This window comes from Neolamprologus brichardi, chromosome 20, assembly GCF_056152115.1.
Source record: "Neolamprologus brichardi isolate AB-2024 chromosome 20, ASM5615211v1, whole genome shotgun sequence".
Lineage (NCBI taxonomy): Eukaryota > Metazoa > Chordata > Actinopteri > Cichliformes > Cichlidae > Neolamprologus > Neolamprologus brichardi.
The window spans coordinates 27,283,359-27,305,793 of NC_142123.1; the positions used below are offsets into that span (position 1 = coordinate 27,283,359).

Here is a 22,435-nt window from a genome sequence, read left to right on the forward strand (position 1 = left end):
CAAGACAAACATAAACTGTGCCACTTCATCTGAAAACAATGGGGGACAGGACACTGAGTGTGTTCTCATCCACATCTCCATTGTCTACCCTCCTCTTTTACTCCTCCTCTGAGCATGGAGCATAAGAGGGGTGAAAGAGGGAGGGGAGGAGAGGAGGAGGGGGAGCAGCAGTGGGGGCAGTGGGGGTCTGGCTGTGTTCTTTCTCCTCTGTCTGTGTGCGAATGCACAGACGGTTCAGTAGTAATTTGATGTGTGTCCCCGGGGACATTTGATGGATTAAAGCTAAGCAGCTCCATTTCGCAGCACCACCTGATCTTCCACTGCCTGTGCCCCATATAAAGGCTGGCGTGATTGCTGATCTCAGCTAGTCTGACAGTCTCTCTCTCTCCCTCCTCTCTCTGTCTGTCTCCATCTCTTCTCTTCCTCACTGGTCCCTTAAGCCTGCTGCATCACAGGAGCTATCCAGTGCTGAACAGGATCGCTTTTATTTTTTATTTTTTTATTTTTCCGGGGGAAGCTGGGGGAGCCAGAGAGTATCACACAGCATTGCCGGCAGCCTTGTTGTCCACTGGTTTCCATTTTCTTTCTTATCTTATGTTTTTGGCTCTTGTCTTCACATTAACCACAAGGATTATCGTCAAGCCAGCTCTGCTTGTGTGCTTCCTCAGAAGGGTCTTTTCAGTTCTCTCATGCGTTTTTCTCAGCTCTGTGTTTTTATCCATTGAAACATGCCCCGCTCATTTTTGGTAAAGAAGATCAAGCTTGATGATTTCTCTTCGTCCAATGTGGCCACTTCCAATCATCATCACCACCTGGACGACTCGTTCACTTTTGCACGCTCCATCACAGACTCGGTGACCAGCCTCGGGGTTCGTCTCAGCGAGAATGGTGAGTTAACATGCCTCCAGTCCGAGCTGCTCCAGTTAAAGATGTGCTAGCGCTCCTGCCTGTAAACAGCTCCGGTGCTGATTTCAGCATGCCTGATATTTCCACACTTAGCACAGATGGTATCCTCTTTTGCTTTGTTGTTGAGTGAGAATTTGCTTTGAGTCAGCCAACAGCATGCTTGTAGCATGTAAATTAATTTAGATGTTATATTAAGCCAGCTGATTTTTTGCACTGGTATCCTAAATAATCCTCTCCAGAGGCACCCCACCCCCACCAGTGTGCTTCCAGACTTTTGTTTTTTGACTCTAGTGAAGGACAGACACAATTCAGGTCAAAGCCACGGATTAGTTTATGTAAATAGGGAGCAAAACGTGTGTCTAATCAGGAGAAGCTCCTGTTACGTATTTGTATGACTGCACCAACCTGTGGTGGCTGAACGCACATGGGCTGACTATATCTGGTCATCATGTGGACTAAAAAAAATTCATGAATATGAGCGATGAGCATCAGATGATACATTTGTCCTTAGCTGTTATTGTCCTTGAGTTCCGATCACGGTCCGATCCTCCCTTGCCCCCCTCTTCCCATCCAAATGGAGCATGCACAGTCTCCCCACCCCCATCGCTCCACTACATCTTTCTCTTCCTTCCGGGCATTTGAAAACTAGCAGGGGTTAGAGTTTCAGCCGTGCAGGCCTATCGCCGCCACAAGAGACATTAACGCAGTGTACAGTAGAGCCAGGAGGGAGGTGGGGAGTTGGGTTAAAGGGATAGTGAGGGGAAGGAGAAAAGGGAGACAAAAATGCTTGGGGCAGCAATGAGGCCGATCACGTGACAGATGTACAGTAAACACGAAGAAAGGCACATAGCTGCACTGTGGACACCACACTCACTGCTCGCACTAAGCTCCAGTCAGAGCTGTGAGGCGACCTTCACTTTCACGGTCCGCTTTAAGCCCGCCGCTTCCATTTTGTGGCCACGTTTGGTGGGCCATATGTGAGTCTTTGTTGTGGTTTCTCAGGATGTTTGCATGGCGAGAAAGGCTTCACGGTCCACGGCTAAATGCTGTGTTCATACCCACCTGTTATTCAACCTTGTCAGCAACAAGGTGAAATTCAAAAGACGGGGGATTTAGAAAAAAAATGTTATTCGGGGCAAAAGAGACTGAACAGGTTTGCAAAACTCGAAATAACTTCCAGGTGAAGACTAAAAAAAATTATGTCTGTTAAAACATTTTTTTTATATAATTAATCATATAATGCAGCTTACACTAATTCTGTTTTTTAGTTTTCCTTCTGCAAGATTTAAAATGATTAGAAATCCATTTGTATAATTTTTGTCACTCTCTATTGTTCTTGAATCTATTGTTCAACACCGTGAATAATGCATTATATTAAAAAGCAAGAAAACACAATAAGGCAAAACATTAATGTTGACAAAAGGCGTTTAATTCTAACAAAAGAATTGTTCTTTTCATGCCGAGTTAAAAAAAAAGAATCCTCAGCGTGGCTTAAAATCCCTAACATCAGCACTTCTGCCGTGCCAGGAGAGTTTCTTCCCCCCATTGTGGAGACATTTGACTTGAGTGTCTGTCGAACAACAAAGAGGGGTGGCTGAGAGGGTCCATTAATTACATGCTTGCTTTGCATTACAGAAATGAGTCTATGGGCTGTAAAGGCTGATACAGCTCGAGTCCTAAAGCTTCGTGTCTGACCTTGGGTAATTGAAACATAGTAAACAATTCTGCTTATACTGATGCAGCAAAGTATGCTTTGCTGATAAAAAAAAAAAAAAAAAAGCAGAAAAAGCCCATGCTGTGATTTGTAGCATGCAGTTATATTCATAACATTTAATAGCGTGGCTGCAAAACAGGTGGATTTAATTTCTGAAGCAGAAGCAGCATTTGCCTATTTAACTGTAATTATAAGAATATGTTTTTAAAGGATAAATAAACGTGTGTTTTTTCTAATAATCTGGTTTTGAAAACAAGTGTTCCTCTCTTTCTGACAAACACCATCTGTGCATTTAAAAAAGTGAAGCCATGCAGTGCAGCACAATACTGTGTGCGCAGGCCTGGTGTTTTCCCTGTCCCCGCGTGTCATGGTCATGTCTTTGACAAAGTGGGTGTGTGAACTCAAACCCTTGGGAATGGAGACGCTGCAGTAAGAGAGCACTTCAACTGATTTCTTAATGGCTTGTTTCTTGGAGGTACTTCAGTGTGCTCACTGCTGTAGACAGGTGACCTTCTTCACAAAAAACGTGCATGATGCCATTTTGCACAATATCAAGCACGCTCTCAATAGACTGCTATTGTGTGTTGCAGGTACTTGATCTGTTCCTCGCATTATTCCTGTCTTCTCCAGCACTCAGCTGTTCTAACAGCTGCACTATTTTTTACAGATGATAGCCTATTGATCACTTCAAAACTTTGAATTTCATTAAAAAAGAAGTCAATACCTAATTTCCACTGCTTGCTGCACACGGTGCAGGAATGGCTTTTTTTTCTGCAGTTATGCACTATTTGTCAGGGGAAGGAAATTTCACCACATTTTATGTTTGCTCGCTTATGTTTAACCTATACAATATCAAGCCTGAAGGTAGTATATGCTCCAGAGATTCATAACGTAAGGCTAGATCGAGTTACGTTTTGATGCATTTAGCTGCCAGCGAGCCTTCCAGCTCCTGTAGCACTGAGCTGCTTCGGAGAGAAAGGAAAGACTTGAATGATGCCAATAAAATATATCACTCTGAAACCATGCTCTGCGCAGTTTAAATCACTTAGGGGCTTTGCTCTACTGCATCATGTTTAAACCTGCTTGAAGAAGTAGCACAAAAGACCTGCATTAGATATGCATGTATCACATTAGTCTGTTTCACAACAAGCAAAGAAACACATTTAATTTCTTAAACCTGTATAAAAAGCTTTAAAATAATATAGTAAAAAAGGGGAGATTTTTATTCTAGGATTTAGTCTTAAAACATCATTCTCTTTGATGTCAGCAGTCACAGTGAAAGACGGGCCAGTCAGTGAGCCTACTACATTTAAGATGGGTTTTAATATGCATCTTCCTACACAGGAGACTTCTTTGATGAGCTATTATCTAGCGCTCATCTTTATTGTAAAATTGCAACCTCTCTAAAGGCAGCTGAGCTTGCACGTTTCCCTGCATCACTGAGCTATTGTCTGTACAACCTGTGGGTTGTGGAAAAAATGAAATTAGCTCTGCCACTCAGTCTTTCACCATCATGCAACACTACAATCATGTAATCATTAGCATGTCACTGTGTCCTTACTCATCACAACCCTTGGCCAACTGTGTTTGTGTGTTTCTCTTGTCCAGGATACATCCAGGATTACATCACGCCATCTGTATACCAGGGGGAGAAGAAGATGGAGCACAAGCTTGCTTCACCAGTGTCAGACCCCCTGTACACCCAGGTGAGCAGCGGAGGGGAGTACTGTGACCCTGACCTGAAGCACCCCGACAGCCCCCAGTCTGGCATGACCGCCAGCGGCTTCTACACTGGTGAATCGGAGGCCCTGGCCGAGGGTTACACCATGGATGCCTTCTTCATCTCTGACGGGCGCTCGAGGCGAAAGGGAGATGGGGAGAGTCATGGTGGAGGCTCCAGAAGCAGCAGTGCCAACGGCGGGGCTCAGGAGAGGGGAGCCGGCACGCCTCGCCACACCTGCAATGAGTGCGGCAAGACGTACGCCACCTCCTCCAACCTCAGCAGACACAAGCAGACGCATCGCAGCCTGGACAGCAAGATGGCCCGCAAGTGTCCCACCTGTAGTAAAGTGTACGTATCCATGCCAGCGCTGGCCATGCACATCCTCACCCACGACCTCAAGCACAAGTGCGAGGTGTGCAACAAAGCCTTCAGCAGGCCGTGGCTGCTTCAAGGTCACATGCGCTCACACACGGGGGAGAAGCCCTTTGCCTGCGCCCACTGTGGCAAAGCCTTTGCTGACCGTTCAAACCTCCGCGCCCACATGCAAACACACTCTGCCTTCAAGCACTACAGATGCAAGCGCTGCAATAAGACCTTCGCTCTCAAGTCCTACTTGAACAAGCACTATGAGTCAGCTTGCTTCAAGGGCTCTGCAGACGAAGATGACTCTGGATCAGAAAACTAACCACAAGGAAGAAGTAAAACACTGAACCCCTGTTGTAGGTTCACAACCAATAACCCTGTTCACTCTGCCCTCCATGCCTTTTTTCTTCCCTTTTTTTAGAAAGCAATATTTTCACTGAGATTACGTGAAGAAACTCTAATGATTATGGCAAAGACAATTTCAGAAGATGCTGGATTTTTTTCCCTGCACAGTAGCTAATCGTCCACAGAAACATACAATCAAACAACCTTCCCCCAAATAGAGACTGTAGATGATAGATGTACACAATTCAGCAACATGCTTGCCACGGATGTGGGAACATGGAAACACACAAAGACATGCGTGCACACACAGACACAGACACAGACACACACACACACGATAATATATGAGGCCTGGCATGTGAATTTTTATCAATGACTAATATGATATTGATATCAATAGTAATAATATTTAGAATCCTGATATTTTATAGGAAATAGTAATGAAAAAAGAAAAAAAAACATAAAAAAGGACTAACAGTGTTCTTTTGTTTTTTAGAGACAAAATGACCTCTTGTATTTTTATGCTGCTTTTTATTTGCTAAGAATTGAATTCTTTTGCAACTGCCAACATGAACTTTTTATGAAAATGTGAACTATGACAGTATTTGCAAAAAAGGGAGATCATTTTAAAAGGTAAAAAACACAACCCCCTTTTCCACACCAGTGTTTCAATTCAATGGATGTTATTTTTCTATTTGATTTTTCTAAATTTATTTTTTTGTGCTGATTATCCCTTCTTAATCAAATGCTTCTTTGTAACTGTGGGTACTCACAAAAAAAAAAAAAAGCTGAGTTAAATAAGCTATTTAAGATCATAGGTCATCCAATTCAATTCTGCAAGAGCAGTGGTTTTAAAACGTTGGCCTGTTGAACAGGTTATCACGCACTCCGCCTGATCAAATTCATAGTCTCACCCTGATGCACAGACACTGAGAGCCAGACCAAATGATCTCGTCGTTATAATAAGTGCCATGTGCGGTTGACTCGTCTATAGCAATGAAAACTCGTTGTTCTTCCTCCACCGTGGTGGCTTCCATAAACTCCAGTCTTTACGAGCAATCTTCACCCAGTGTTCGAGGTGCTCCCCCCCCTCCGCCAGTGTTACCTCAGAGTGAAGGTATGGACTCACCCACCCTCAGTTACAAAGTGACAGTCAAATTTTTCTGTTTGTCTGTTTTATATGTCGCTAAAAGCTCCGCCCACGGTTTAGATGCATACCATCTATTTATCATGTAAATACTTTATTTATTTACCTATTTATCTATCTATTTATTTATTTATTTATTTACCTGATTTTGTGTATTTATTGAAGACTTGCTTATTTATCATGTATTTATTTATGGTTTATAATTTTTAAAAAAAGGAACATCCATTGACCTTGTAAGATGCTGCTGATTTTCAAAGAAAATGTTTATATGCATGAAAACTGTAGAGAGTCCATGGGACTTAGTTTTTTAAAGAGGAACAATGTACAGTAGCAGCGCTAGAAGACTTCAAATGAATGACTGCAGAAGTATTTTTGTTTTTGTGGCAATAACTTACCTGACATAGCAATTGACATGTATAACAATCATAACTCCACCTAGGGCAATAAAATGAAACAACTTTATCTCACGGTTTCTCCAAAGTCCACCTCCCCCTCCTCTTCCTCCTCATTACTGAAGATTTTCCGGGACTTTCTGTCTTTAAATCTCAGGCGATAAGGAATTTTTATAAACGGCCGACATAGACATGGATGTAGATGTAAAAACAAGTCAAATAATGTAGGTGTAATTAAGTTACACCAAGTCTGCAAAGGTGAAAAAGCAATAATAATTGTGAGAAAGTATCCAAATCTGTTCGTATTCACCTGACAGTATTACTGTTGTTCTGGCCAAGCAGGTGCAAAAATATCTTCTGGCAGCTTGAGTAACTGAATTGCTAGAAGGTTTACAATAAATCTCATTTAACACACTGACATAATAAAGCAATTAAATATAGTTAAGTAAAGTCGCAACCAATCCCAAACGTGTCACGTGCCGTTGAAGGAAATCTCTGAGGCAGAATAAAGCTGGCTGCACGTACATCTTAACCAGCACTAATGGAAATGATCTTGACATGAACTGCCTTGGTGGAGAAAGTTTTCAAGACTGTTGCAATAAAACGACGCGCTGTAATGCACTTCTAACTCCCACATCATTTGTCCCGCATCCCTCCCCACCCCAACAGCCGTCCTCATCCTGTCCCAACTGCTTCTAAACAGACGCAGCGAGGATGAGATGTGCTGAAGTGGGATTGGCGGAGGGTGGCGGAGTGTGGGAGGATAACAGGTGTTTGCAGACAGACTGCAGATAGGGAGCGTAATTGAGTCGGTGAGCGACCTCCAAGGGGAAGGTCAAGCACCAGCAGGCAAATGCACTGTCAGCTATTTGCATATTCCAAATGGATGGCACGATCACAGTAATGCTGAGCTTGCCCTTAATAAAACAAAAACACAATGCTGAGGATAAAAGAGCGTAAAGATGGGCTTCTGCTCTGTTTGTCCGTCCTCTCCTCCCCGTTTCACCATCATCCTGTCAATGCTCGCCTAACCGCTACAGCTGAATCACTGCATGAGAGCATCCAAACCACCTGTCTCCTGATTAACTCGCCGAACACACGTCGCTGTATTAGTGAACTAATGCAGAGATCACTGCTTCCAACTTATTCTATGTTTTACATTTCACCATGGCATATAAGGCATCTCCAAAACCTTTACTAAGGCAGAAGGCACCGAGATCATTAAAAACAAGATTGATTGGACATATATTATACCTGTAGGCTTCTATCTAAAACTGCGAGTATTACAGCTAGTCCTCAGAGAAAATACTAATTGCAGAGAGGGAGGCCCAATTTGATTCCAAACCACTGATTTAGACGTAGGGAAACATTGTTCCTCTTTGATAATTTTGTAAATATATTTGTAAATATATCACAGCAATAATATGACAATGCATGTAGACATTTAATTGCTCTTTTTCTATTCATGCTGTCTTTTTTTATTTAAAGAAAAAAAAAGACAAATACAGGTACCAATTGCAGTCTGGGTGGCCACGTGAATCAGGGAGTGTCTTGATTAAAAAGCTATCTGTTGTAAGTTACAAACAAAAAAAACCTTCAAACTCTGTGTATTCTCAAAGATTTGATCATGTTCTGTTTTTCTTTTCAGTTGTATTTTTTTTTTCCTTTTTCATTTATTTTCTTCTATTTATGTGCCCGGCTTGGCTGCGCAATGAAAAAGTGCCAAAAAGTATGATTTCCATGACAAAAGCCTTCAACATATGGTTGGCTGCTTGAAACCTTCCATATGGTCCTCAAAGAAAAAAAAAACTGATTAAGATTTTCCACTTTCATCCTCTCTTTCTCTCTATTTATCTTCCTTCTCTCTCTCTCTCTCTGTCTGTCTTTCTCTGTTCCAGCTGAGTATGAAGAAACTTAAGCCATGATTGCTGAGGGGTGTTTTGATTTTATCTTGTTCTGCTACAATTAATAATGATGACAACAATAGCAATGATAACGTTAATAAAAACAATAGCACAAGGAACCCGCAAGTCCACTCTCCTTCCCTTTAAAACAGTCAAATATGATTTTATTAAATGATAACGGGGTGTTTTTGTGTTTTTATTATCAACACACGCACACACACATGCATCCTGCAGATGTTTGCCCACACACTTAGAAAATGGCCAGCCTGGTATCTGTTTGGAGTATCCCTTAGTCAACATTAGCAGAGTGAGTAATTGTAATTATGACTATAATGTGCCATCAGCTGTAGCCTCCTCTGTCAATGTTTGAGGGATTTTATGAGCTTTACTGTCAATTTACTAACTTTTAATTTCACCGCTCGAAGGCACAGAAATGCCAATATCCTTTGTTTTTCACAACAGCTCGGAACGGGAGTGGTCAGAGGACCTGACAGCACCAATGTAGCTTTGAATAAGAGTTCCTGAGATGTCGGCGTTATCAAAAGCAGAGGCATCTGTTCCACCACTATTAAGCCCTTCCTGGTCATTAAATTTTAATGGAACATTGATTTTATGCTGGAACTACTCTTTCTGAGTGACTCAAAAGCCAGAGAAAAATATGGAACAAAATAAAAATGAATCATGACAGCGGACAGGGATTATTATTCTGGGGCTTTTCTTGATTGGTTTCCAGGGAATATACAACACTTGAATTCAATCGCTTGTGTCCTTCAGTGTCCTCCAGCAGCACAGCAGCAGTATAATGAGACAGCAGGCAGAGCAGAGCAGGGGCTCAGAAACAAGACGCTTAGCTGCACACTCCTTCCTTCAACATGGGGAAGCAGTGATTATCCTGGCTCCTGCCTCCATGGTAGTTATCCTAAAGTTAAACACGTAACAAAATAAAGCGGCATATCGGTTTTCACGTGTGGAGTCAAATGACAAGTTTACAGCCAAGTGCTGATTAAGCTCGCAGCACTGCAGACCGCACATCAACATTCACATGCGGCGCTCACTCAAACTTTACCCCGGCAGATGTTGTCCCTTATCAGATTTTATGATGAAAGTAAATAACTGATTTCATTACACGGCAATGGACTGTAAAATGGGGACCCACAGAATCCAATTACATCACCCATGGGTGTGCTGTGTGTGTAACAACAGCCACTGTGAGCGATCGCCATCAGGAGGCAGGTAGGGCAACTGTGGCCCTGCATACTATATCACACCCCCTCATCTGCAACGCTCCAAAACCCGGCACACAGCCAGCACCCCCCCACTGCCCTCTCGCTGGCAGCAGATCAGGTAAATTATTTAAAACAACCTGCAAAATTGAGCGTGCTACACCCACACTTCAAAGATATTGACTTGAGAACACCATCATCTTCTGAGTGACTGTCTGAGAGAAAATATTTCTGCCTTCTGAAGGAGTAAGGGGTTAATAAAATGCTACCGCACAAATCTAGAGCAACAGGAACCGTTAAACCTCGCACACTGGAAAAAGGGTAACACTGCACACAAAATGTTTTCTTCACTAATATGTCAATATATTTGCCAATTTTGCTAATATGTTATCTGCCTTAATCATGCAGCGTTTGATAAAGGTTTGATTACAAAACTGTGAAGACATTTTTTTTTACTATATTATGACATTTGTTAGATTAATCAGTAAATTGGGAATCTGATAATAGCAATAATCTTTAAAGTACAGTATGTGCTCTGTCCAGCATGATCTTGTCTAAAAAGCTGGACTTAAAAAAAATCTATCAAATAGAAATTAACCTGGAAAACTTTTAATACTCAAGTATCTGTGCAAGAATTTTTAAAGCAGAAGTACTAAAACACTTTGTTGTTGAATATTTATTTTAATTCTTTAGCAGCTTTGAAATGAACGATTTGAATATTTAAAAAAATCCAAAACACTCCTTTCCTATATTTTAAATATAAACTAACTGAAAAAAATTATCTGCAGTTTTTTTTAATTATTAATTTGATGTAGTTCAAATTCTGATTTGCTACTCTGCACAGGAAAGTCACACACAGGCTATTGTGGTTAACACGGCAAACAAGCAGAGCTTAAACAACAATTTTGTTAATCAGTGAGTCCTTTCAGGTGCTCGCTCCCACACATTTCCAGGTTCTGGCTTCTGACATGTGAGACTAAAGAGTTTTATATAAATAAATATTTCGGTGTTTGGGGCACATGCAGAGATCTCTTTTTTTTCACTGTTCATGGAATAAATGGCTCATTAATTAATCAAAGATCGGTCATAAAATAGACTTAATGGATGCTCCTGCTGAATTTACAATAACTCTTTATTTCAGTTGCTGCAGGTGTCTCTCAGTTACTGGCTGGTGAAAAAGCAAACAACTAATCATTTTCGTAATTATCTAAATTATCATCAACTAATTCAACTCTCCTTTATCTGGTGCCGGCCCTTGCTCTGACCCTTTTCATACATCTGGCGCCATCTGTAGGCTGTTCACCAACTGTCAGCGTAAACAATCTAAGAAAAAAACAGGCTTTGATGTTGATGACAGTGCTGTCAGTTCAACTGGATGATTCAGCTGAAGGAGAAAATCTGCTCTGCATCGTTTTCAAGCTCCTCAAATCCACATGCAAACAGTGCCCAACTGCATAACCAGCAGGTATGCACCCTGACCAAAGTCACTCAACAAGAGGTTGGTAAAACCAGCCAGGACCAACCAACTGTAACTGCCCCTTTAAGAGCTAACAGTTTGTCTTTTCACATTCTGCATCACAGGAGAGATGCTCATTAAAAGCGCCTCCATTCCTCACTGTTTCATCAAGTGAGACTGCCAAGCTCTTTAACTCAGTGTTCTTGATGTTTGTGCTGTTTGTGTAAAACCCATCTGTTTCCTCATCTCTCTGTTGGCAGAGGGTCCACCTCATCCGTATGCTTCTCTTTTTGAAGTCATGTCAAAATCGCATTTTTATGCATCTTAGATATCCAACTTGTCATCAGCACTCAGGCAAAAGTCAAGGAGGTTATTCCTTAAATAGCTCCTTTTCCCTTCATATACAATGTACGCAGTAACAAGGACAGCACTGCATTACATTATAATTAGCAGAGCTGCAATAATTAGCTGATTAGCGTATAAGTTCATCAATCAGCAACTATTCTGATTACAGAAAAATAAGAAAGCAAATTTTAGACCAAAATTCAAAATATTTACTTCTTAAATGTGAGGACGTTTACACAAACTTCAGATATTTTTTTTTGTTCTGGCATTTTAAAGCTGAAACCAATCAAGAGAAGAACTGATGAGGATTAAATTTTTTTTTACAGAATTTGATGATTATGAAAAGGGCAGTTCAAACCCATATTCAATTGTTGTGCTTTTTTAAAACATACTAATTAATGTAAAGTAAGAAAAAGGTGGACAAATCAGTTGAAACATGATAAGAAGATAGTATTGAATTGTGTTGAATTCGGTAGGCATGTCTGATTATTTTATCACAGCCTTTTTGTCAGATCACTCTAAAAGGACTAGTGATTCATCTGAAAATGGAAATGTGCCTATAAAATAGCAAATATGACCTTCATCGTTTTCGATGGAGACGCATTAAATGATCATGGTGTATAAATTCTGACCAATCTTGTAGGAGAACTGATTCTTGTGAACAATGAATCAACGGATGGAGAGACAGACGCCTTGCCACATAAAAAATAATCTTTAACTTTCTTCATTGTGTGCTTTTTCTCATTTTATTGTGAATGAATTACACTCAGAAGATGAGCGTTGGGTGCAGGCGACCATAATTGTGTAAAAGCTAACTAACAGAACAACTATCTAAGATTTTTCGGTACAACTGTGGCTTTAAAATAAACACATAATCTATTTTTTAAATAAACATCAACATATAACAATATAACAACAATATATTTGCAACAATATTAAAGAACTCAAATCATTTTCTGTCCTGTTATATCTTGTTTAGCCAACTCATTTTTTAATACCTTTGTAGTTCAGCATATCACACTGGGAAAAAAATACTATAACTATTTTTGAACACACACATTGTCCTATACATGCATAGATAAACAACAAATAATTTAATAGGGATCACTTTGCAAGAGCGTTACTGTCTGGCTGATTTAAAGAGGCCAGATGCTTATCCATCAGCTGTTATGTGTTCACATGTGTTTAAATGTTGGCTTGCTTAAGTAAGTGGAGCGCCCTCTGTTGGGTTTGAGTTAAACAGCAGTAAAGACTCAGTGTAGTCAGTCACCTCCAGGTTAACTGATATTTACTGACTTTTGGAGGTTGTTTAGTTTTTCTTTTATGACTTCATGAAATGAGATCATCTACAGGCCGGTTCTGGTCCTCAAAACAAACTGTTTTGATGTGAGTTGCTGAGTTATAGAGATACACTCTCTGGTCACTTTACTAGCACACCTGTTCAACTGCAAATATCTAATCAGCCAATCACATGGCAGCAACTCAGAGCATTTAGAAATGTATACATGGTCAAGATGACCTGCTGAAACTCAAACTGAGCATCAGAATGGGGAAGAAAGGTGAATTAAGTGCGGTATTTTCGGCACACAACCATCTCTAATGTTTTCAGAGAAAGGTCTGATAAAGAGAAAATACCCGGTGAGGAGCACTTCTCTGTGTGATCCCTTTAGCAATGCCAGAAGTCAAGAGGAGAATGACCAGACTGCTTCCAGCTTATAGGAAAGCAGTAGCAACTCAATTAACTCAACCACTGGTTACAACCGAGGTATGTAGAAGAGCATCTCTGAAAGCACAGCATCAACCACACCAGGTGCTACTCGTGTAAAATGAAATCTAAGGCTACAATTCACAAGTGGCTCATCAATTCTGGATAACAGAAGATTGGAAAAATGTTGCCTGATGAGTCTTGATGTCTGCTGCCACATTTGGATGGTCGAGTCAGAATTTGGCATAAACAGCATGTTGTTTAAACACCACACCCTACCTGAATATTGATGCTGACCATGTCACACATTTTCTGACGGCTGCTTTGTCACAAAACTCTAATCATCTCTTGGAACAGGAAATTCACATCATGGATGAGAAATCTGCAGCAACTGTGTGATGCTATCATGTCAACATGGACTGAAATCTCCAAGGAATAGTTCCAGCACCTTGTCGAATCTATGCCACAGAGAATTAAGCCAGTTCTGAAAGCAAAATGAGGTCCAACACAGTACTAGCAAAGTGTATCTAATTAGATGGCCAGGGAATGCAAGTTATACCTTGTGGTGCCAAAAAAGAAAAGAAAACTCAGCAGCAATGTCTATTGGAAGAAATCATGATTTAGTTAATCAAACTTGTGTGCAAATCTCTTTCTATATCAAACCAGATCTGCCAATCCTATGATTCTCCAGAAGAAAGAGTCCAACTACCTGTGACGAGATCTCATGTTGGAAAGAGCATGACAGGATAAAAGCTGAAGTGTTAGCTTCACTGGAATGGCAGACGTAGATAGAAGAAGAAAATAGTTCCTACATGAGACTGCTCACTAGATGGTTTGTGGATTTTTGTTGAGTAGCCAGGTCATGATTTATATAAAGAGACACCGATGCAGACTTTCTCACATGCATTTTTTTTTTTTATCACCTTGAGCTCCACAAGATGAGTGACGTTTACTTCTTATATGTTTAAGGGGAGACGGAAAACTCCAAAACCTGGAAACTCACACCAAACAATCTGGGAAAAACAGCACTATAGGCAAGAGGGAAATCATGTTAATTTGATTTTTGGATGAACTATTTCTTTTGGATTTACAATTGGAAAAAAATGTCTCTGTGCTTTTGTTTTTGCTATAAGGTCAATGAACGGTGCACTGAGTGTGACTGCAGTTTAATCCACATCTAAATAACCTCTCTCCGAAGCACCACTTGTTCTCTCTCTGTAGATGAGATTTGGGGTGCAAATTTATTTCAAGGCGAGGAAGATCATTAAACAGAAATCTCATTCTCATGTACTTGAAGGAGATCGTGCAGGAAATAATTTCATAGATTTCGGCACCGACAGCCATCGGCGAGTAATCAACATCACTGAGCGAATCAGTCACACGTTCGGCCGGAAACACGCAGACATCCGCTGTTGCTAAACTGTGTTAAGATCTCACACACATTCATCTATCACAAAGAAGACTGAAAAGCAGCGTCAGAATAATTATCACTTTAAAAGCATGTCAACTTGTAAAAAAATAAATAACACTGCGTAAATAAATATAGCTCACTTCCTTGTCTGAAAGCTGGCAGGTAATTTTCTCCAGCTGCTCTAAGTGTGACAATCCCACGGGGACTGAAATCTAATATTAACAGCAAATCATTATGTGGGAACTGTTCTTCCGTGACCTGCCGCTGTACCTGCGTGACTAACTCAATCTAAGTAATTGAGATATGTTAACAACTCGCATACCACCCTGCTGTGACAGCAGAGGGTCACGCAGAGTGTAGTGGGACTCTGAACACACTTTAACGCTGGAGATGATTTAAATGTCTATACTGCTTGACTGACACGGTCTCTTGTCTTCATGTGACGCTGGTTTCTTTTCAAACGGCTTTTGATTGACGGCAAAGCAACAATTCGACTATGGTATGAAGTGGTGAATGAGAGGGGAGAGACATGTCACCGTTACTTATTTACTATACTGCAGTTATTCATGCAGGAACACTAAATCGTGGAGCCCATGTCAGCATATTATGATCCATGTCACTATATTAGAGTTTAAGTGGGGTTTTCAGTATTCTGGTGTCAGCTAAATTGCTCTTTCGGAAACAAAGTAGAAAATGTGAGGCAGTTTTCAAAGCTAAGCTGTTCTCCAGTGAAATAATAAACAGATTGCTGTTTCTAGACAATCACCTGACAATGAGGCAAAAAAAAAGAAAAGCTGATTACACCCACTGCAGCATAACAGGATCCATTTTGTTCAGCTTTAATCTGTAATACTATATTATATGCTGATACCTCTGTTAATGATTACACACTATATATAGGCCACTTTCATGTTCTAACTGATCCCCGTGTGACCAATTAATCACCATAAAAGGCGCTGCCGCTGCATTTCAAAGAATTTCTAATAATTCAATATACTGGGCTGCCTCTTCTGTCCAAGAAATCAGTTTTAATTGTCTCATTATAAGATGATGCTGTAGCTTGCTGTAGCTGTGGCTTGGAGAAAACAATAGTTGTTTCCGCTCCACCGCCGCAGATCTTTTGAAGCTTACTTACCTGTGTGAGCCCAGACATCCTTTTTTTTCCATGTAGCCACAGCAACCTGGCTGGTTCTTTGAAATCCCTGCAAAAATAGAATATGAACAAGTAAGGAGGATGAGGAGGAGGAGGTAGAGGCCCATATCGTGCAACAGTCCACAAAACAAACAGTGACCTCATTAATAGAAACCACTGCCACCGAAGGGCTCTGGGGTTGTTGCAGCTCTACATAACTGCACGATTAATTTCTGGAGTGAATTTTAATGGGACACAGCAGTTTTGCAGGCATGTGTTATATCTACACGTCTTTTAACGCTACCAAACGCACACCTAAAGTCTACTTTGGTTGAAACCCTGTGACCGCTGCCCTCGAGAGGGCATGGCAACTGTGTGATTGACAGTGAAAATAGCCAATCAAAACCTTTCATTTTTAACAACAGGAAGTAAAGAAACAGTCGAGTGTACTGTAGTCGGTGGGTATGCTAAATGTTTCGGCTGTACTGTGGTGCAAAATCTCCGCTGAAGCTGGTGTTTGTAACCGGCAGAAATATGTCGATAGCGCCCACTGACCGTGGACCGGCGGTCGGTGACCAAAGCACCGACAACAGGTCGATTCACTCGGACACCGTGGAGGAGGTCCATAACATCCCGATGCAGGTCATCATCAGACCATTTCCTCCAGTGCTGGACGAGCAGAAAGTCCAGAGCTTGATGGACACAATAAGGGTGACACGGTTGCTTTATGTTATCATTTGTTTGTGGATTATGAAGTTTCAGGGTAAATATTGGCCCACTGCACTGCTGAGTTACTCAGTTTAGCTACACACCTCTGTAGTGACAGGTTTTACTATAACAGTGCCAAATACTCTAAACTAGGCACTGTTGCGTTACAAGAAAAAAACAAAACAAACATCTGCAAACATTGGAAAACATCTTTGCTTTCCAAGTGCCTTTTTAACTTCCCAAACACTGCCCCAACTCCTCCCAACAAATGACGTAATTGTGATAAAGACCGTTGGCGCCCCCGGTCCAGCTGAAGACATGGCAGGTATTTTTCCCCGCATTAACCTGCATGGCTTCTCTGCTTCCTCCACTTTCACTGTATGCAAAACATACTATAGAAAAGTGGCTGTCACCTCATTAAAAAGAAAATCAAAAGAAGCTGGTATTTTATTAAGTGTTGACTTTTGTATTTTTGAGCCAATCACAATATAGCACATTGTTTCAGTATGATAGATAGATAGATAGATAGAGATTACACAGGATTGGTGTTAAAGGGTGGGATTTTCTTCAAAAATCAATATATATTTAGTTAGAAATAGTTCCTTCCTCACTTTATTGGGAAGATTTTAGAATTATTATAGTCCTTTGGTTTATCAGAAGAGGCAATAAATAGAATATATGTATGACACTTTTTACTTTAAGACATTTTCTTGTCGTACTTGCTTAAATTTCACTCCACACCTTGTTGTAGGCTTTAACTGACACTTTATCTTTCCTTCCAGGAGACGGCAGACATCAGCGTTGTTCCTCCTATTGATGTGCTCTGGATCAAAGGCAGCGAGGGAGGAAATTACTACTACTCCTTTGGAGGCTGTCACAGGTTTGCTGCCTATCAGAGGTTGAACGTGCAGACCATTCCAGCAAAGATCATCAAATCTAACATCACAGACCTAAGCACTTACTTGGGGGCTTCAACGCCTGATCTGCGGTGATGCTGGAGCAGCTTGGAGATTTTCACCCCACTCCACCCCCGCTTCAAATGTACTTGCCTCAGGTGGATCATACATAATATGGCTGTAACTCTCCTGTTAGTGACTGCGGAGCAAAGGCTTTGCCAGCAGGGGGAAATGTAGCTCTTTAGTTAAATATGTTACATTTTGTGATTTGAAACAGCTTGTATGTATGCATGTTAATCATGTGATAGCTTTAATGTTGCCAAATACCATCTGCACATACAAATTTAACAGTTTTCTTAAAGTTCTTTATTTAAAAAATATGACGGCTGAGATTGGGCTAAGATAAGTTTTTTTTTTTTTTACTTAAATCGACTTATAGTGTGAAAGTATGAAAGAGAAAATGAATTTAGCACATCTTCATCTTGGCTATAAAATGAAACCTTAGCATCGAGCCCAATAACAATAGACAAAAGTGAGAGTGTCGATCATCTTACTTCATGTAAGGAGAAAGGCGAGATGAGTTGTCAGAAAAAACGAGGCACCAACTATTCCATAAACCCAATTTTAAAAGTATAACCCTATATAAAATAATTTACTACAAGCTCTCAATTTTGCTGGTTTTATTGGTGATCAAGGAATAAATATTACAACTAATTTACCTACATTTATTAATGATTCATTTTTTTAAAAAGAAATAAAGTTAAATATAAATAAAGTCAGCATTCTCAGCTGTTTGCTAATATCATAAAGATGATGTGAAGAAGATTGTTATAATATCAAACTTCTTAAAAAGTGACATAAACAAAGACATGCTACATATGTATACGATTCAACGCTGCAAAAAATTGTAAAGAGAATACGACTTGCATCAATTTTTTTTAAAGCATGTAGAGCCTCTATTTTCTCTTTTCCATCATCCTCTATGGTGTCTCAACTCTGCTTCATCTAAATCTTTGCATATATAATGCCAGTTACTCATTATTTTGATGCTAAATGTAGCGCCTAATAGCAAAAGTTATTGGCTGCTCAAATGCGAGTAGTGGATCAGCTCAACCCCATCAGTCTTTTAAATGATGAAGCAGTTGTTGTAGCAGTGTGTTTATTCTGTAAACATAATCAAGTAACCACCCACCCCCCCCCCACCCCCCCAGTGGAGGATGGTTGGAGATGATCAGGTGTTTTCACAGCAGACGTTTTTACTTGTCAAAGTTGGAAAAAGCACAGCTGTTGCTGATAAAATGAACAACTTCTCATTTCTGTCGAAGCTCTCCTGTGACAGCGAGCCAGCCTGCACAGCGCGGCAGCAGAAAGGGAAGCAGTGAAACTGAATTCAGCTATCATTAATTTTACTTATGTGCTTTTACTGTTGTGACACTTGCTTACAAAAAAAAAAGCCTGTTGTATCCACCAGTGGCTTTTCTTCAAATTCACCTCTTGAGGTGCTTCTGAGTACTGAGGAAGATTTAAATACACCTTCCCTGTCGCTGGTTGAAGTTATTTTTGTCTGAATTGTATTAGAAAGTCCCCGTGGATCTAGTTATAATTTTAGAATCAAATGGACGACTTTATGTTGCAGCTGCATATTTTCTTTTCAATAACTAAGAGACAATTACTCCAAACTGCTGTTTTTCCGTTTTTTATAAATCCCTGTAGCTCTGGTGTCACACAACCCTGCAGTTTTTCAGTCATATTCACCCACGTTGTTCATGCACAGTCAACTTTGATTTTGATGTTCCAGACAGCATAAGACAACGAGTTAATAGAAAGGAGCCTATAGACCAGATGGCTTGCCGAAGGAGTGAGGTGTTATGAGAACATCAAGCTGACAAAATGCAAGATGTTAAGTCTTGCTGAATCTGCTCATTGTGCTTGCCGTCAGTCTGTCTCTTTCTGTTGTTTCAAAGTGATCCCCAGTGTAACCGTCCAGATTGTGTTTTGACAAAGAAAGCGGAGGATCCTTCATTGTACTGGTCAGCTCGTATCAAATACTTTAACCAAGGCGATCTCAGATGCATACGAAAAATACCCTGATTAGTTGCTCGCTCTTTAGGCTATGGTTTGGACTACAAATGTTTCTGTCTTGCCCTACCTCACATAAATAAATGCACACCTCTTTTATGTAGCACCTTGTTTATTGTTGTCGTTGACCTTGAGGCAGGCCTTGCTTACTAAATCAAGCCAGACAGCAGTTCCTTTGCCTCAGTCTTAGAGGAAGGAACTGTCGTCTTACAGAATAATATAAGTACGCTATACATTGAGTCGTGGCCTTTCCAACATCAGCTGAGAGCAACCTGCTGATCTCCCTTTGTGGCCATCAAGGAAGTGAAGGGAGACCCGGGGCAGCTTTTACCGAGCGGCCCCTAAAGGACTCTAAATTTCACCTTTGAATCGTCGCGTGTGAGAAGATTTCCTGTGGCTCCCTCACTGTCTGGAAGTAACCGTATCCTCAAAGGGGTTTTGACACGCAATACTGGTATGAAAAAATACATTGCACCTGTTGCTTCAGGGGAGCGGTTTCCATGGGTGGTTCTGCACACTTTATCTTTGAGGATTTAAACAGATCAAGGGGATTTGAGGGTTAAGAAGAGGAACTGTTTGAGGCAAATGGATGGATTCTAACACACACACACGCAACTCACAAATGAATTTTGCTTTTGGGAGAGGTGGTTGGTGACGTTCTTGCCAATTGTTTGCCCGACTTGTGTTTCAGCCAATTTCCTGTTTCCGAGCTTAATCACATGTTGAAGGCTGTCATTATTCAGAAAGAGAGAGAGAAACGCCTACAGTTTATGATTATTTAAAGAGCCTCCTCCTGTACCTGAGGAAATTATTTTATTTATTAAAACAGTGCAACACATTGATCAATAAAACATTATGTGACCACAGCAGCGTGACGAGGCACCAGGATAGCACACGGATAAATTGAGGCCACGCCACTTCCATAGACTGGATTTCCATTTCTCATTTACTTTTTGGCTGTTTGCTGCTGTATTGCTTTTACTGGTATTTACTTCATGTTTACAAGCCTTTTATTTGGTGATGCTTTTTTGCACTGAACAGGGTTTGATGTAGTTAAAATATTTTAAAAAAAAAGAAACACCGAAACAAATACACAGAAGTGGACAAATGAAACAAAAACTGGCTATTTTTGTATCAAACATCAGCATGAATAATAATGGAAGACTATAAAACAAATTGACCGATATTAAAATTTATGTTTTTGATGTGCACACTTATAAAATAGTTCTGACAGTATCTTAACTGTCTTTCCTTTCTTGTGCTATTTTGAGGGAGCCCATGCAGATTGTGGGGCTCTAAGCAATAACTTTTATAATGAGGAGGTTAGGAAGAGTTAATAAACATGTTGGACTTTAAAAGCTCTATTCACATTAAAAGCACTAATTAAGGAAAACAAGTATCTTGTTTATGTAGCTGTTAGAGTGGCTTCAGATTTTTAAAAAATTAAAAACGTTAGACTTCAGTAATGAATGGCTTTTGAACCTTTTCTGATTACAGCAGGCTTTGTGTGTGCAACACATAGACATCAAATATCTTGGATTCAGTAAAAAAACAACCAAAAAACACACACTAAAAATCAGAACATGTCTTTCATCTTCACTTTGTTTTGGTCATATCTGCTGGAAAAGAACTGGAGTATCATCTTCACGTCAGCATCCAAATCCTATTGAAAAACATTTTTATCATTGTTGAAATTATATGCCTGTAATGGTATAGAACTGTATGAATTAAAATGATGCAATTTTCTACAATACTAACCAGCTTATTGTTGTGTCAGATATTCCAGTAAAATTCTGTGTAGAAATCGATTTTTCTCCATGTTTGTGGATTTCATTTTTGTGGCAGATTCATCTCAAAATGCATTATAAAGTCATCAATCTTTATCTAGAAAGTGACTCAGTGGTGCAGTCAAACTGCTTACATACTATTAAGTTGATTCTGGCTTCCTTGTTTAGTTTGTCCACATTTTAAAATGAAGCTGAAAAATGATCTCTGGTTAGCCAGCTCACACATTTGTTCCACTTGGGGAGGCATTACAGCCAAACCCTCTTGAAAGAGTTTAGGTTTAACTCCGTTTAAGTCGATGAGGACTTCTCACAGCTTCCTATCCGGAATTCCCTCAGACTGCTGGTGGCTGCAGGCGTGTAATTTGTGCCAGATTTGCAACGCCGTATCCACCCTCTGACCTCAAAACAGAGACACATTGTGCACAAACTTTCTACTCTATGTAGCTTTGTGAAAGTGTTCATGTGGCTTAATGACAATAGGCTGTATTTCACTCAGCCTGCAGAGCTGCGATGTGGCTCTTTTGGAGAGTTTCCACTATAAATGATGATCAAAGTAATTGGAAAGCATTGTCAGTGATCAATTATCGGGTATTTAACATCTGCTTACTTCTCTAGAATTGCTCTGTAGACTTTAGTTGGAGGTGTAGGAAAAAGCCCAAGACGCCTGTTGTGGCATCGGCTAAATATGATACAGCCAGGGGACAAAGAAAAACTCTATACAACATTTTTGCTCAGCTTGCATGTAATAACTTTAATGCAAAACAGAACTATTGTTAAAGGGAACAGATTCTTTTCATTTTCAAAACCATATTTGCATTATTGGACTTTGGTACAGCCCCTCCATTCATTCACTTATGGAAACTTACTTTTGATTGGCTGCCCCTCATAAACTGAAGACTGTGAAAAGGAAAGTGTGCGTTAATGAAAGTATGAATAGCAAGACTCATCTTCTCAAAACTTATTTATAAACCTAAAATCTGTAACAATTTTATTTATATAGCGCCAAATAACAGCAACAGTTGCCTCAAGGCACCTTATATCGAAAGGTAAAGACCCTACAGTAATATATAGAAAACAAGGAAAACCCTAACAATTAGATGAGACCCTATAAACAAGCACTTTGGTGACAGCGGGAAGGAAAAATTCCCTTGGAAGAAATCTCCGGCAGAACCAGGTTGAGTAAGTGAGGTTAGGGAAGG

The 22,435-nt window shown here is 40.2% G+C and overlaps 2 protein-coding genes across 2 annotated transcripts; both read left to right on the top strand.

Annotated features, from left to right (window-relative positions):
• Nucleotides 1–295: 295 nt before the first annotated feature.
• scrt2 (scratch family zinc finger 2) lies at nucleotides 296–7,821 on the top strand. The gene is made up of 2 exons (XM_006794092.3): nucleotides 296–888; nucleotides 4,229–7,821. The coding sequence occupies exons 1-2, from the start codon at nucleotides 729–731 to the stop codon at nucleotides 5,026–5,028; spliced, it is 960 nt and encodes a 319-aa protein (XP_006794155.1). The 5' UTR covers nucleotides 296–728; the 3' UTR covers nucleotides 5,029–7,821.
• Nucleotides 7,822–16,200: 8,379 nt separating this feature from the next.
• On the top strand, nucleotides 16,201–21,178 carry srxn1 (sulfiredoxin 1 homolog (S. cerevisiae)). Its single transcript, XM_006794091.3, has 2 exons — nucleotides 16,201–16,477; nucleotides 17,257–21,178. Exons 1-2 carry the CDS (start codon nucleotides 16,238–16,240, stop codon nucleotides 17,464–17,466), a joined length of 450 nt encoding a protein of 149 aa, XP_006794154.2. The 5' UTR covers nucleotides 16,201–16,237; the 3' UTR covers nucleotides 17,467–21,178.
• Nucleotides 21,179–22,435: the final 1,257 nt, after the last annotated feature.